General features: G+C 40.7%; 1 protein-coding gene across 2 annotated transcripts in view; it reads left to right on the top strand.

The window, feature by feature from the left end:
* The window catches only part of WDR27 (WD repeat domain 27), a 304,525-nt gene extending 288,181 nt beyond the window's left edge, over positions 1-16,344 (top strand). For both annotated transcript variants that reach the window (XM_078370488.1, XM_078370485.1), the window contains exon 25: positions 14,173-16,344. In XM_078370488.1, the coding sequence (XP_078226614.1) occupies positions 14,173-14,223 (51 nt within the window). In that variant the 3' untranslated portion in view covers positions 14,224-16,344. The remainder of the gene's footprint in view (positions 1-14,172) is intronic.
* Positions 16,345-17,000: the final 656 nt, after the last annotated feature.

Here is a 17,000-nt window from a genome sequence, read left to right as displayed (position 1 = left end):
TGCACACATATGTTTATTGTGGCACTGTTCACAATAGCAAAGACTTGGAACCAACCCAGATACCCATCAGTGATGGACTGGATGAAGAAAATGTGGCACATATGCACCATGGAATACTATGCAGCTATAAAAAGGATGACTTTGTGGTCCTTTGCAGGGACATGGATGAAGCTGGAAACCATCATTCTCAGCAAACTAACACAGGAACAGAAAACCAAATACCACATGTTCTCACTCATGAGTTGGAGTTGAACAATGAGAATACATGGACACAGGGAGGGGAACATCACACCCAGGGGCCTGTGGGGTGTGGGGGACAAGGGGAGGGATAGCATTAGGAGAAATACCTAATGTGGTGATGGGGTGATGAATGCAGCAAACCACTATGGCATGTGTATACCTATGTAATAAACCTGCACATTCTGCACATGTATCCCAGAACTTAAAGTATAATAATTAAAAAATATATAAATGAGGTTGGGGAGCTTGCTCCTTCCCTTCCTTCCATGTGAGGAAGCAGCAAGATGCACCATCTTGGAAGCAGAGCACAGCCCTCACCAAACACTGAATCTGCTGGTGCCATAATCTTGGACTTCCCATCCTCCAGAACCGAGCAATAGATTTCTGTTGTTTATACATTGCCCAGTCTAAGGTATTTTTTATAGCAGCCCGGATGGACTAAGACATCACCCAATATATTATTGGGACACCTTAAAATTAACAATGTCTTATGAAGAAGAAGTGTGATAGTTTTGGAAAAGCCAAGGTAGTCAGGGAATACTTACTTTACTAAGTTAAGAGGCTAGAGCACTTGTCACACCACTGTGGTTCTTTTCTATGAACACCTGTTTTCAGATGACATAGTATTCAAGCCATGGACATTTGAAAACTTGCCTCTTAAGCCTTTAGAATGGAAGCCTTTTATTACCTTTTCCTTTTTCTTAATGGCTTTTAAATCTAACTTATGAAAATGACTCCTACTTCTTTTTAATTTCAAAAAAAAAATCTCTTTTGGGGCGAAAAGACAACTGGGATCTCTGAAATAAAGCTTGCCTGATTCTTCTGTAATTAGGAAGTTTGGAGCCAACCTGAGACCTTGTGGGAGGTGACTATTGGCTGTGGGCAACCATGCAAACTCATGGCTCAGGATAAAGACTGCGATTTGCAGCTCTGGCTCTAGCTTTGCTTTCTTAGACCTAACACTGATTTATTAGGTGGGTGCAAAAGTAATTGCAGATTTTGCCACTGCAGTGACAAAAACTACAGTTACTTTTGCACCAACTTAATATGACTAGAACTTCACCAAGACTCTGAAGTCAGCCTAGGACTTAACTGGTTAGCCTCTAAATTTAGACGTTGCTGAGAAATGTAGTAAATGGAAAAGCCACTATCAACCACCATGACCTGCAAGATTGAAAGCCCCATATGGCTGCACTTAGTGGGTCTGAGGGTGCTAGCACAGGTATAAATAGCACTCGTTTCCCCTGTCTGAGTTCAGAGGCTGATTAGGGTTAGACATGGGAATCAGACAGAATGAGAGCAGAATGCCGCCTTTGTTATCAAAAAAGCTAAATTGGAAGATGTAGCTTTATAAGCCACATCTTGTGATATGAACGAAATTGCATGTGCCTCTACCCCAAAATTTTTATGTTGAAGTTCTAGCCTTGACATCACGATATTTAGTGATTAAGGTTACAGAGTTCGAAGAGGTAAGGTTCTAATCTGATAGAATTGTTGGCTTTGTAAGAAGAGGAAGAAAGATCTCTCTTCTCTCTCTCTCCCCCATCATGTGCAAACTGATGGAAGGCTGGGTGAGGAAACAGTGAGAAGGCAACTGTGCAAGCCCTCACCAGAATGTGACCATCCTGGCACCTAGGTCTCAGACTTCTAGTTCCAGTACTGCAAATGATAATTTCCATTTTTTAAACCACCTAGTATATGACATTTTGTTACAGCAACTTGAAATAAGGCATATTTTAGTAGCAGGAATTAGAGTGCTGCTGTAACAAATCCTTAAAAGCACAGAATTGGCATTGAAGGGTGATGGATAGAGTCTGGGAACCTTCTGCTGTGCAGGCTGGAAATTGACTAGTGACTCTGGTGAGGGCTCTGAAAGGAGACAGGGGAGCTGAAGAGAAAGCTTCTATCTTCTGAGAGGGCACATAAATAATTATGAACAGAATATGGGGGGGAACAGCAAAGTTAAAGGCCATCTGGTGTGGTCTCAAATGTAAGTGAAAATTGGAGGAAAGATGATCTGTGTAAGAAGCAGATAAATTGGCCGAATTGTATTTTGTGTGAAGAAAAGTATTTTGTGCGAAGTAGGACTTGTGAGCAATGGAACTGGATATTTAGCTGAGGAGATTTCTGAGCAAACAATTGAAGGAACAGCATAGTTCCTCCTGATTGCTTATAGTAAAATGAAGATTTAGAAAATCATTAGCCTATCAATATGTCAAAAAGTAGGAAAGCTTGTTCTACAAAGACCACTAAGGGTATGACTAAAAAACCATTTGTTAAAGATATTATGGGTGTGGCTCATGGACTTAAATCAGCTATCTCAGCCGATGATGGGAATAGAGATGGGTTTTTACCAGTGGAGACACTGCCAGTGTTAACTAACAGGAACAGAGAAAGAGAAAGAACAGAATGAAGGAAGCCTGTCAGATGCCTTGGAGTCTATAAAATATAGCTATAGGCCACTTTGGCTGTAAATATAAGACTATAGATTTCTCAAGGAAAGGGAACCATCCTGAAGATGTGAGCAGGGCTGCCACTCCTACCACAGACCCATCAGCCAGGGCTAGTTCCCATTTGGTTTCACATGGTGGAGCTTGTCTTGCTTTGGTGGTTCAGGAATGCCCCTGCTTAGTGCCTCCAAGACATGGAGATGCTGCTGCCACCCCAGTGGGCCTGAGGGCAGGGCATGAAGATAAGAGGGTTGCTCTCAAACCTTAAAATTGAATGGAGTTTGGCTTGCTGGGCTTTGGGCTTGCTTGGGATCTGTCACCCCTTCCTTCTTTCCTGTTTCTCCTTATGGGATAGGAATGTCTACACTATGCCTGACCCACCATTATAATTTGGAAGACTATAGCTTTGTTTTCAAAGGTTAGCAGAGACTTAGATGATATTTTGGATTTAGACTTTAGAGTTGATGCTGGAATGAGTTAAGACTTTTGTGTCTGTTTGGATGGAATGAATATATTTTACATGTAAGAAGAACATGAGTGTACAGGGGCCGAGGGCAGAAGCTTATGAAGTGCTTGTATTCCCCCCCAAATTTATATGTGAAAGACCCAACCCCCAATATGACTGTGCTTGGAGATAGGGCTTTTAGGAGGAAATTAGGGTGATGTGAGGTCATAAGCATGGGGTCTTAATTCTACAGGACTGGAGACAGTATAAAAGAGAAAGAAAGAGAGCTCTCTCTCTACATGTGCCAAGGGAAGGCCCTGTGAGCACATAGTCAGAAGGTAGCCTTCCACAAGCCGGGAAGAGAGCCCTCACCAGAACCCAGCCAGGTTGGCAACTTGGTCTTGGACTTCCAGCCTACAGAACTGTGAGAATTGTGTATCTGTGTTCAGGCCGCCTGTCTGTGTTACTTTGTTATGGCAGCCTGAACAGACTGAGACGTCTGGCAAAAGAGCTTGTTAACACTCGTGAATTCACCCTCAAAATGCAGATCCTGCCCTGCCAAGTTAATATTTGGTGAGAGCTGTTACCGTTTTGCTGTGTCCCGCCCAAATCTCATCTTGAACTGTAGTTCCCATAATCCCCATGTGTCATGGGGTGACCTAGTGGGAGGTAATTGAATCACAGGGGTGGCTACCTCCATGCTGTTCTCATGATAGCGAGTAAGTTTCCATGAGATCTGATGGTTTCATAAGGTGATTTTCCCCTTTTGCTCAGCAATTTTCCTACAATCATGTGAAGAAAGACATGTTTCCTTTTCCTCTGCTGTGATTATATGTTTCCTGAGGCCTCCCCAGCACTGTGGAACTTTGAGTCAGGTAACCTTTTTTGTTTTATACATTACCCAGTCTCAGGCAGTTCTTTATAGCAGTGCGAGTACGTACTAATACAATTAGTTAGTACTGAAAGTAGTGGGAAGCTGCTGTAAAGATACCCAAAAATGTGGAAGCAACTTTGAAACTGGGTAACAGGCAGAGGTTGGAACAGCTTGGAGAGCTCAAAAGAAGGCAGGAAGATGTGGGAAAGATTAGAACTTCCTAGAGACTTGTTGAATGGCTTTGACCAAAATGCTGATAGTGATATGGACAATGAAATTCAGGGTGAGGTGGTCTCAGATGGAGATGAGGAACTTGCTGGGAACTGGAGTAAAGGTCACTCTTCTTGTGCTTTAGCAAAGAGACTGGCAGCATTTTGCCTATGCCCTAGAAATCTATGGAACTTTGAACTTGAGAGGGATGATTTAGGGTATCTGGCAGAAGAAGTTTCTAAGCAGCAACGTGTTCAAGAAGTGACTTGTAATCCCCATAATCCTTTGGTGTCTAGGGAGAGACGTGGGGAATACATAAGTTTTATGTATTCACAAAGATATGGTTTGGAATTGGAACAGGTTTAAAAGGGAAGCAGAGCATAAAAGTTCAGAAAGCTCACAGCCTGACAATGTGATAGAGAACAAAAACACATTTTCTGAGGAAAACTTCAAACGGGCTGCAGAAATTTGCATAAGTAATGAGGAGTTAAATGTTAGTCACCAAGACAATGGAGAAAATGTCTTCAGGGCATGTCAGAGCTCCTCATGGTAGCCCCTTCATTTTGTCCCCCAGGAGGAAAAAGATGGTTTGGTGGGCTGGTCCCAAGGCCTTGCTGCTTTGTGCTGTCTCAGGGCTTGATCCTCTGCATCCCTGCTGTGGCTAAAAGCGGCCAACATACAGCCCAAGCCATTGCTTCAGAGGGTGCAAGCCCCAAGCCTTGGCAGGTTACACATGGTGTTGGGCCTGCAGGTGCACAGAAGTCAAGAATCGAGGTTTGGGAACCTCCACCTGGATTTCCGAGGATATGTGGAAACACCTGAATGTCCATCCAGAAGTTTGCTGCAGGAGTGGGGTCCTCATGGAGAACCCCTGCCAGGGTAGTGCAGAAGGGAAATGTGGATTTGGAATCTCCACACAGAGTCCTCACTGGTGCACTGCCTAGTGGAGCTGTGAGAAGAGGGCCACCATCCTCCAGACTCCAGAATGATATATTCAGTGACAGCTTGCACATAATCCTGGAAAAGCTGCAGACACTCAATGCCAGCCCCTGAAAGCAGCTATGAGGGAGGGTATACCCTGAAAAGCCACAGGGGTGGAGCTGCCCAAGGCCATGGGAGCCCACCTCTTAATCAGCATGACTGGGTTGGGAGACATGGAGTCAAAGGAGGTGATTTTGGAGCTTTAAGATTTGGCTGCCCCACTGGATTTTGGACTTCCTTAGGGCCTATAGCTCCTTTGTTTTGGCCAATTTCTCCCATTTGGAATGGGTGATTACCCAGTGTCTGTACTCCCATTGTGTCTGGGAAGTAACTACCTTCATTTGATTTTACACGCTCATAGGTTGAAAGGACTTGCCTTGTCTCAGTTTGGACTTGGACTTTTGGGTTAATGCTGGAATGAGTTAAGACTTTGGGAGACTGTTGGAAAAGCATGATTATGTTTTGAAATGTGAAGACATGAGATTTGGGAGGGGGCCAGGGGCAGAATGATACAGTTTGCCTGTGTCCCCACTCGAATCTTCTGGCAGCAGGACGAAGTTAATCTTGAACTGTAATCCCCATAATCCTTTGGTGTCTAGGGAGACACATGGGGATGTCTAGGGAGGATCATGGGGATGGTTGCCCCCATGCTGTTTGATGTGGTTTAGTTGTGTGATTTACCACCCAAATCGCATCTTGAATTTTAGTTCCCATAATCCCCAGGTGTCGTGGGAGGGACCTAGTGGGAGGTAATTGAATCATGGGGGCAGTTACCCTCATGGTGTTCTCATGATAGTGAATGAGTTCTCACAAGATCTGATGGTTTTATAAGGGGTTTCCCTGTCTTTGCTCTGTACTTCTTTCTGCTGCTGTGTGAAGAAGGACATGTTTGCTTCCCCTTCCACAATGATTGTAAGTTTCCTGTGGTCTCACAGCCCTCTGGAAATCTGAGTCCATTAAACCTCTTTCGTTTATGAATTATGCAGTCGGGCAGTTCTTTATTACAGCATGAAAACAGCCTAATAAGCAGCATATGAGAGAGCTGGCCTTATTAAGCTAATTCTTTCCACAAAAACTGGGAGGATGAGCATGCCTCATTATTTACCCTAACCAATACATTGGGTGAGCCATCTCTGCTTTCCTGGACAGGACTGGGGCAAGAGCCTCATGTTCTGTGCCCCTCTCCACCTGAAGCCCCATTACAAATTACAGTAAAAAGCTAAAGAAATATATTCTTTCCATTTTTTATTGTGGTAAAATACACATAAGATTTGTCATCTTAACCATTCTTAACTCTATAGTAAGTATTAAATATATTTATCACATTCTGCAGCCACCACCACTATCCCTCACCACAATTCTATTTTGTAAGCCTGAAACTTCATGCCAATTAAGTAATAATTTCTCATCCCCTTCCTCAGTCCCTGTCAACAGTCATTCTACTTTCCATCTCTCTGATTTTGACGACTTAGGTACCTCACATTTATCTTTTTGTAACTCCTTTATTTCATTTAGCGTAATGTCCTTGAGGATCATCTATGTTGTAGCCTGTGCCAGACTTTCCTTCACTTTTAAGACTGAATAATATACCATTGTATGGTCCACACTTTGCTTATCCATTCATCTGTTGATGGGTGCTTCGTTGCCTCCATGTTTTAGCTGTTGCTAAGAATGCTGCTGTGAACGTAGTTGGAAACGTATCTCTTACAGACACTGCTTTCAGTTCCTTTGCATATATACCCAGAGGAAAAATTACTGGATAATATGATGATTCTATTTTTAATTTTTCGAAAATATCATACTGTTTTTCATAGCAGCTGCACCATTTTACATTCCCACTGACAATGAACAAAGGTTTAACTTTCTCTTCATCCTCACCAACACTTGTTATTTATAAATTTTTTAAAAATAGTCATGTCCTAATGAGTGCGAGATGGCATCTTGTAGTTTTGATTTGCATTTTCCAAATGATTAGTGAGGTTGAGCATCTTTTCATGTGCTTCTTGGGCATTTTATATCTCCTTTGGAGAAATGTCTATTCAAGTCTTTCGTCCATTGTTTAAATTGGGCTGTTCGATTTTGTTGTTTAATTTAGTTATATGTATTCTGGATATTAATCCTTTATCAGACATCCCTTGTTAAAAGTGGAGACTGGACTCTTCCAGACACCAAATTTGCTTCCTGTCAGGTGTGATTTGCAAATATTTTCTTTAATTCTGTGCATGCCATTTTACTCTTTTGATAGTGCCTTTTTATGTACAAATTTTTAAAATTTTCCATTTGTCTATTTTTTCTCTGATTGTGCCTTTAGTGTCATATCCAATAAATCATTGCAAACCCTAATTATGGAAGCTTTTTGTCTATATTTTCTTCTAAGAGTTTTATTATTTTCGGTTTCACATTTAGGTCTTTGATGCATTTTGAGGTAGTTTTTCTCTGTGCTGTAAGGAAAGGATACAGCTTCATTTTTTTTTTTTTTTTTTTGCATGTGGATGTCTATTTTTTTCCCAGCACCATTTGTTGTAAAGACTGTCTTTTCTCCATTGAATGGTCTTGGAACCCTTCTCAAAAATTATTTGACCCATTTATGTGAAAGTTTACTTTTGGGTCTTTTATTCTATTCCATTTGTTTATAGGTTAATCTTCATGCCAGTGACATCTTGTTTTTATTATTGAAGATATATATTAATATTAAGTTTTGAAATCAGAAAGTGAATTTTCCAGTTTTTTTTCTTCCTTTTCAAGATTGTTTTTACTATTCAGAGTTCCATATGAATCTTAATATGGGTTATTTTACTTCTGTAAAAAAATGTAATTGGGATTTTGATAGGGATCCTATTGAATCCATAGATAACTGTGGGTAATATAGACTTTTTAGTAATATTAAGTATTCCAATTTATGAACATGGGAAGTATTTTAATTTATGCCTTCTTTAGTTTCTTTCAGAGTGTTTTAATTAATTTATTTCTTCTTTGGTTTCATTCAGTAATGTTTTGTCATTTTCATTGTACAATTTAATTTCGTCTCCTTTGTTGATTTCTAAGTATTTTATTATATTAATGCTATTTTAAATGGATTTGTTTTCGTAATTTTAGAGTTTCAGATTGCTCACTGTTAGTTTATAGAAATGCAGCTGAATTTTGCATGTTGACTTTGTATCTTGCTATTCTGCTGATTTTATTAATTCTCAAAGGTTTTGGGAGTGGAATGTGTAGAGTTTCTATCTATAAGATCATATAATCTGTGAACAGAAACACTTTTACTTCCTTTCCAGTTTGGATGCTTTTAATTTATTTTGCATGCCCAAATGCTCTGGCTTCAACTTTGATACCATTCTAAATATAAATGGAGAAAGCAGGCATCCTTGCCTTGTTCCTGATCTTAGTGGAAATGCTTTTAGTCTTCACCATTGAGTATGATGACGGGTTGGATTTTCATATGTGATGCTATGGTTTGAATGTCTGTCTCCTCCAAAACTTGTATCGAAATGTAATTGTTACTTTAACAGTATTAAGAGGTGGGATCTTGAAGAAGGGCCTCCTTTATGAGAACTTCATCCTCATGGGTGAGATTGGTGGCGGATATGAAAGGATGAGTTTGAACCCCCGCCCCCACATTGGGCTATTCCACTCTTCTTCCATGTAAGGAACAGTGTTCCTCCTCTTTGGAGGTTGTAGCTTCCAAGATGCCATCTTAGAAATGGAAACTGGGCTCTTAGTGGATACCAACTTGCAGGCACCTTGGAATTCCTGGCCTCAGGAACCATGAGACATACATTTCTTTTGCTTATAGGTTACCCAGTTTGGTAGTCTTTTATAGCAGCACAGAATGAAATAATTTATACAGCTTTGCTTGTTGATGTAGCTTCCTTCTATTCTTAGTTTGTTGGGTGTTTTTTTTCTTTTTTTAATGAAAATGTGTTGAATTTGTCAAGTGCTTTTTCTGCATAAATTGAGATGATCATGTGGGTTTTGTATCATTCATTCTATTAATGAGACTTATTGCATTCCCCTCCCCTTATTTTCCCCTCCCCTCCCCTCCCCTCTCCTCTCTCATTCTGTTGCCTAGGCCAGAGTGCAGTAGCACTATCTCAGCTCACTGTAAGCTCCGCCTCCCAGGTTCAAGCAATTCTCCTTCCTCAGCCTCCCGAGTAGCTGGGATTATAGGCACGTGCCACCACACTTGGCTAATTTTTATATTTTTAGTAAGGATGGGGTTTCACCATGTTGGTCAGGCTGGTCTTGAACTCCTGACCTCAGGTAATCTGCCTGCCTTGGCCTCCCAAAGTGCTGGGATTACAGATGTGAGCCACTGTGCCCAGCCTAAGATTTTTCTTTGTCAGAAGATTTTTTTTTTTTTTTTTTTAGACGAAGTTTCGCTCTTGTTGCCCAGGCTGGAGTGCAATGGCGTGATCTCGGCTCACCGCAACCTCCACCTCCTGGGTTCAGGCAATTCTCCTGCCTCAGCCTCCCGAGTAGCTGGGACTACAGGCACGCACCACCACACCCAGCTAATTTTTTGTATTTTTAGTAGAGACGGGGTTTCACCATGTTGACCAGGATGATCTCAATCTCTTGACTTCGTGATCCACCCACCTCGACCTCCCAAAGTACTGGGATTACAGGCGTCAGAAGATTTTTTTAGTTAGTGATTCTGTCTTCTTATTAGTTATAGGTCTATTCAAATTTTAGATAATTTTTTGTGATTCAATCTTGGTAAGTTTTGTGATTCTAGGAATTTGTACATTTTATCTAGGATATCCAATATGCTGGCATACAATAGTTCATAGTGCTTTCTTATAATCATTTTTTTCTGAAGAATTAGTAGTAATGTCCACAACTTTCATTTCTGACTTAGTAATTTGAATCTTATTTATTTTTCTTAGTCCATATAGTTAGAGGTTTCTCAATTCTGTTTTTTTTTTCAATAAATTTTTTTTTTGTCTCCTTGGTTTTTTTCTGTTTTTCTTTTCTCCATTTTGTTTATTTTTGCTCTAATCTTTCTTATTTACTTTATCTGCTAGCTTTACAATGTGCTGTTGTTCTTTCTCTCGTTTACAAGTTGTAAAGTTAGGTTCCTGATTTGAGCTCATGTATATGCATTTATAGCATAAATTCCCCCCTTAGCATTGTTCTTTTTTTTGCATGGTGTGTTATTTTTATTTATCTCTAAGCATTTTCTAATTTTCTTATTATTTCTTCTTTGATCCATTGGTTGGTTGAGTGTGTCGTTTAATTTCCACAATTTTTGACTTTTCAAGTTTAACTTCTATTACCAATTTCTAAATTCATCCTGTATGGTCAGGGAAGATACTGCGTATGTTGTTTATGTTTTAAAATCTATTGAGATTTAATTTGTGTATTAACATATGGTCTATCCTGGGAAGATGTCCCATGTGCACTTGAGAAGAATACGTATGCTGTGTGCTGTTCTTGTTTGGTAAAGTGTTTATCAGATCTAGTTGGTTTATCATGGTGTGTAAATTCTCTATATCCTTGCCTCTCTTCTCTCTGGTTGTCCTGTCCATTATTAAAAGAGGAGTATTGAGATCTTCAGCTATTATTGTAAAACTGTTTATTCTTCCTTAAATTCTATTTGTTTCTGTTTCATATATCTTGATGGTCTGTTATTTGATATGTAAATGTTTATAATATTCATATTTCCTTGTATTATCTTTCATTTATATATAACTTTTTGTTTCTTTTAGCCTTTTTGACTTAAAGCTTTTTATTTCTGATATTGGTGTATCTATCCCTGCTTTCTTTTGATCACCACTCCATTCAAAAATAATGTATATGACAGCATAGGCAGTTGACACTTGAACAACATGGGTTCAAACTGTGCAGGTCTGCTTGTATGTGGATTTCTTTAACCAATGCAAATAAAAATTGTGGTATTTATGGGATGTAAAACTCACATAAATGGAAGGTCAAGTTTTTGTATATGCAGGCTTTACAGGGCCAACTATGGGACTTGAGTATGTACAGATTTAATTTTATGGTTCCTGGAACTAATCCCCCAAGTATATTGAGGGGCAACTGTAGTTGAATTATGTGTTTTTAATCCATTCTGTCAATCTACCCTCTCATTTACATTTAAGCTAATTACTGATAAGGTGGGACTTATTATTGCCATGTTTCTGTTTGTTTTCTATATGACTTATAGTTTTTGTCCCTTATTTTCTATATTACTGGTCACTCTTTAATAAAATTTTTAGGGAAATGTTTTAGTTTCTTTCTCAATTTCTTTTTTGTACATTGTATAGCTCTTTTGCTTTTGTGGCTACCATGGGAATTACATGTAGTATTCTAAAATTATAACACTCTAGTTTGAATTTATAACAGTGAATTTCAGTGACACAAAAATTCTGTTCCTTTACATCTCTTTCCCCACCCATCAGTTGTTGATGTCACAAAATTATATTTCTACACATTTTGTTCCCCAAAATATAAAACAGCGATTATTTTAAATACATCAGTCTCTTAAATTATGAAGAAAACAAAATGTGGAGTTGCAAACCAAAGTTATGATAATACTACCTTTTAGACTAATCTTTTAAAAAATATTTTAGTCTTTTGAATCATGTGGGAAACAAAAAAGTGAAATTATACAGTGTTGTTATAATAATAGCTTTTATAACTGCCCATGTGCTTCCCTTTATTGAGATCTTTATTTTTTCATAGAGCTTCAAATTCCTGTCTAGGGTCCTTTTCTTTCTACCTTGTGGTGCTCCTCTATACATTTCTGGCAGGCAAGGTCTAGTAGTAACACATTTCCTCAACTTCATTTATCTGGGAATGTCTTAATTTTTCTCTTACTTTTGAATGGCATCTTTGCTGGTAAAGGATTCTTGGTTGATAGTTTTTTGGGGGTTTGTTTGAGTTTTATTTTTGTCTACTGAATAAGACCACTGCCTTATGGTCTGCAAAGTTTATTATGAGAAGAAATCTGCTGATAATCTCAGAGAATCCTTTGTGTGTGATAAGACTTTTCTCTTGTTCCTTCTAGAATTCTCTCTTTGCCTTTGGCCTTTGAAAGTTTGATGGTGGTGTGTCTCAGTGTGGGAGTTTTTGAGTTCCTCTTACTTGGAGTTTATTGAATTCTTGGATGTATATTTATAATCATTTTATAAAATCAAATGTGGGAGTTTTCCACTGTTATGTTTTCTCCTGCAATGTGTAAGTTGGGCCCTTGATGGTGTCCCATAGGCCCTTTAGGCTCTGTTCACTTTTTTCAGTCCTTTTTTAAATTTCTGTGCCTCAGACTTGATTGTTTCTATTTTTTCTCCACCTGCTCAACTCTGCCTTTTAATTCCTCTAGGGGATACTTTATTTCCATTATTATATATTTTTAGTTTCAAAATATTTTTTGTTTAATTTTAGGTTCTCTATCTCTTTATTGATGTTCCAAAATTATGTATGAATACATACATAATTTTCCTGACTTTATCCACATCTCTCTTTAATTTTTGAGTAATTGAAAACAATTGTTTTAAAGTCTTTGTGCTGTAGATGTGCCATCTGATTCTTTTCAGAGACAATTTCCATTGATCTGTTGTTATCTTTTTCCTTTGAATAGGCCATACTTTCCTATTTCATTGAATGCCTTGTGACCTTTTATTGAAAACTTGACAATTGAATGTGGTATTGTGGTAATTCTGAAGTAAGGTTCTCCCCTTCCCTTGGGTTTGATTTTTGTCATTGTTTTGTTTATTGTTTTTGTTTATTTTGACTGTTGTAGCTTGACTCTGCCCCAGGGACCAGCCTGAGCTGTAAAGTTCAAATCTCCTTAGTTCTTTTTTTTGAGCCTTTCCTGTGGCATGCATGGTCCACAGTCACTTTTTTTTTTTGAGACAGGGACTTGCTCTGTTGCCCAGGCTGGAGTGTAGTGGCACAATCTTGGCTCACTGCAACCTCCAGCTCCTGGGTTCAAGTGATTCTCATGCCTCAGCCTCCAGAGAATCTGGGATTACAGGTGCCCGTCATGACACCTAGCTAATTTTTATGTTTTTAATAGAGATGGGGTTTCACCATTTTGGTCAGGCTGGTCTCAAACTCCTGACCTCAAGTGATCTACCCACCTTGGCCTCCATAGTCACTTTCTGATTTTTCCCAAGTACATAGTTGTTTTTGAAGTCTCATTTGTTACTGGCCAGCTCCCATAAGGGGAGGAGAGAAAATTAAAGTGGAAGTCAAGGGCGTTGGCATCGTCAATGCTTTGGAAGTTGCTTCTCCTGGAGAAGAGGAGCTCGTAGCCATGTGGGAGGGGTAACAATGGCTGCCTGCCTCTTTGCACCTCTGTAGTAAGAAGAATCCATCACTGATCAGAGCACAGGTCCCTGATATTTGAAGGCTGGGTGCTTTCTACCCATCCTGGTTTCTGCAGGCCCTGTGCAGATCGCTTTTGAAAGGTGTGCGTGGGGGTGGGGACAAGGGAAGGGGAGCTGCTAATGTGCCAGAATCTGAAATTGATAAAAATTGACCACAATTTATAGTTCAAGTGTTCCCCTGGAAGTTGCAAGCCTTCAACAGACTCCAGAAATTCAAAGTCCTGGAAGTGTGTACATCAGAGTTTCCCAGTACGGTTGCTGTCTGTAGGGGGCAGATTCCTGGCACCTCCTCCTCCTCCTCCTCGATCAGGAGTGCTCTCCTGAGCCTTCCTCTTCAGCTCTGCCTGGAAGGAGGTGCACAGGTGCTAACCAGGATGTCCTGTGCCCTTTTGTGCACCAAAGATGGATCAGCTCTGACCAGGGCCCCTAAACTTATTAAAACAGCAATGAAATGTAGTTTGAATTAATTAATTGTCGGCATTCTATCTGTTGTATATATAGATTCTACTATGATGTGCGTGTTACTCTGTGGTCTGGAACATTACAAATAAGGAAAATATACACTTTTGGCTTATTTTCTTACAGAGTTCTCAATTAATAAAAGGTGATTGGAATCACACAGTCTTTTATTTTCAATTGCAGCTCACCACAGCCACCTTGGATGGTAAGCTCCAGCTCTTTCTAGCTGAGTAGCTGCTGACCTGTGAGCTGGGCGCAGGAATGCTGAAAAGGAAGAAGTGGTGGATCATCCATCCCGGGGCCAGGGCAGCAACTGCTTCTCATACTTGGAGACTTGCTTCAGCTTCCCCTTCTGCAAGCTCCCACACCCTGCATGTTCCGCTGTTAACGTTTTACGTCTTTCTGCTCCTCAAAAGGGTTACCACTCATTGGGAAAATGGAAATGGCATCCAGTACTTCTGCACAGAATTTGGTAAAGTTACAACAGAATATCCTTCAATAAAAAATAATACAGTATTTGATGATTAGCCCTGGAAGGAAAAAGAGGGAGGATTTCTTTTGAGAAGTGAAAATAAAGCAGTAAGCAGTCCTAACTGGCTCTGGTCTTCTGATTAGCTGGCCCATGGCTCTGCGTGGTGAGTGTGGCCTCTGCCCCAGGACGCTGTCTGTGTGCACAGCATGGCTTCTGGGCCTTCCTCCCACAGTTGATAGTTGTACAACTGAGTCAGGGCTCCACAGACTGCTTGGACATGTTTATCAGCGATAAATAGCTGTCCTGGAAATTGACTTTGCATATATGGGATTCCTGAGATCCCAGAACCCCATGGTTATAGGGTCCTAGACGAGTGAGGATGCTTCCAAGGCACTTCAAGATTCCAGGTAACCTCAGCAGCCTGCAATGCCCACGTGAGGACTCCTGGGACCAGCGGGGAATGCCCCGATGTAGAGAGTTCTCTCTTATCCATGCAGCTTGGGAGCTGGGGACTCTCATCCCACCCAGAGCTCCACTGGCCGCCGCTTGTCTCTGTTTTTGCAAGAAATGCAGTGTGCTGTTACCTCGCCTTCTACAAAATGTCACAAGGTTGACTTCCTGGGATCCATACTGGAACTTTCACACATTGACCATAAATGTGCATGCATTTTTCTCTTAACATTTTTGAGAAGCGAAAGTTTAGAATAACTCATTTTTATTTTTCTAATACTTAGAGTTACCCAGGCATTTAAAAATATATTGTTTCCCGGGCCGGGCGTGGTGCCTCAAGCCTGTAATCCCAGCACTTTGGGAGGCCGAGGCGGGTGGATCACAAGGTCAACAGATCAAGACCATCTTGGTCAACATGGTGAAACCCCGTCTCTACTAAAAATACAAAAAATTAGCTGGGCATGGTGGCGCGCACCTGTAATCCCAGCTACTCAGGAGGCTGAGGCAGGATAATTGCCTGAACCCAGGAGGCGGAGGTTGCGGTGAGCCAAGATCACGCCATTGCACTCCAGCCTGGGTAACAAGAGTGAGACTCCATCTCAAAAAAGAAATATATATATATATATATATATATATATATATATATATATATATATAGTTTCCCTTTGTTAAAATGAAATTTATTTAAAACTAGGTAAAAATAGATAAATAAAGCAGATATAGGGCAAGAAAACCCAGTGTCTTAATATTCTTAATTTCAGTAAATCATTTAAAATTTTGACACATATTGTTTCTGACACATACTGCTATGGTTTTTGTACAAATTTTTCCAAAGTAAGTCATATTCCAGTTATGCCAAATATGACTCTAAGAAAAAGAAATATAAAATTATTTAATCTAAATAATAATAGCTGAATACTATGTGAAAAAAGGAAAGTCTACTGTGTAAAGTACCAAGTTTATTAGAGACTTCTATCAGGGGAAGACTTAGGACAGACTTGCAAAGCCACTGCTAAGAAGAGAGCATGTCAGCTTGCAGTATCAGAACATCAGTATCAGCCCTCTGCCCTTGAGGACTTCCTGGGAGGACAGCAGCCAGGAAGGCAGAGAACGAAGTCGGCGGGACATGGACAGCAGGGCTGTGGTGTGGCCTCTGGCTCCGGGCCGAGTACCAGGCCGCTGTGCACTCAGGAGGCATCCCTGCCTGGTTCTCATCAGCAGTGCTCTCCACACCACAGAGGAAGAGTAGGTGATACTGAGTGGATGCCTCAGAGATCTGCCTTGCTAATGGCGTGATGTATCATGTGTATTTTTTATCTGTGCTATTCTATCCATAATGAAATGTTCTCGAGTCGTGAACAATGTGTTACGATGTAGTGGCTGGTTGCTCTGCCTTCATCAAAAGGTAGTAATAAAAATAATATATTTATGCAGAACATTTTATTTCTCACTTGATTCCTCTTCATGTCTCATTTTTGTTCTAGCCCTGTGTGTTTGATAGGCATTGTGGTTATTCTTAGCCCCTTTCCAAATACTTGTCAAGAGAAGCCATGTCATTCTGTCTTGGAAGATCCATTTAAAGGCTTACTTTCCCATGCCAAATCTGTCGACTTGATCAGGCTGAGAGGCCCTGGCCTCTTCTTAGGTCTGTGTGATGAGGACTGAGCCAGGCTTTCCAGCTGCACCTCATGTAGGGCAGTGCAGCCAGGATGGCTCGCAGGGCTCAGCTGCAGGCCAGGGCGCTCACGTCTCAAGGAAGGTGCAGGTTCGGACACTAGGCCAGGTTGCCTGGTACAAGAGCCAGCAGTCTTTGCTTACCCATGATGCCCCAGGACAGCTTTCTGAGGTCTGGCGGTTCTGCTTCACCAACCGAGTGGACACAGGCTGGTGAGGAGCCCACAGCTGAGCACACACCAGTGGACAGGCGCAGTCCACCTGCGGCCCTGGCAGCCCGGCCAGGGGTGTGCAGGGGAGGAAGGAGGAGCCCGGCTCCGTCTCGCCTGCTGTCTCTGTAATGACACGGCTGTGAAGATTCCTTCTGGTGCTTGCGTGATAAAATGACTCATATCATGTGGCACATGTCATGGGG

This window comes from Callithrix jacchus, chromosome 4, assembly GCF_049354715.1.
Source record: "Callithrix jacchus isolate 240 chromosome 4, calJac240_pri, whole genome shotgun sequence".
Classification (NCBI taxonomy): domain Eukaryota; kingdom Metazoa; phylum Chordata; class Mammalia; order Primates; family Cebidae; genus Callithrix; species Callithrix jacchus.
Note: the sequence above shows the minus strand (reverse complement) of the source record. Positions and strands in the feature narration are given on the sequence as shown.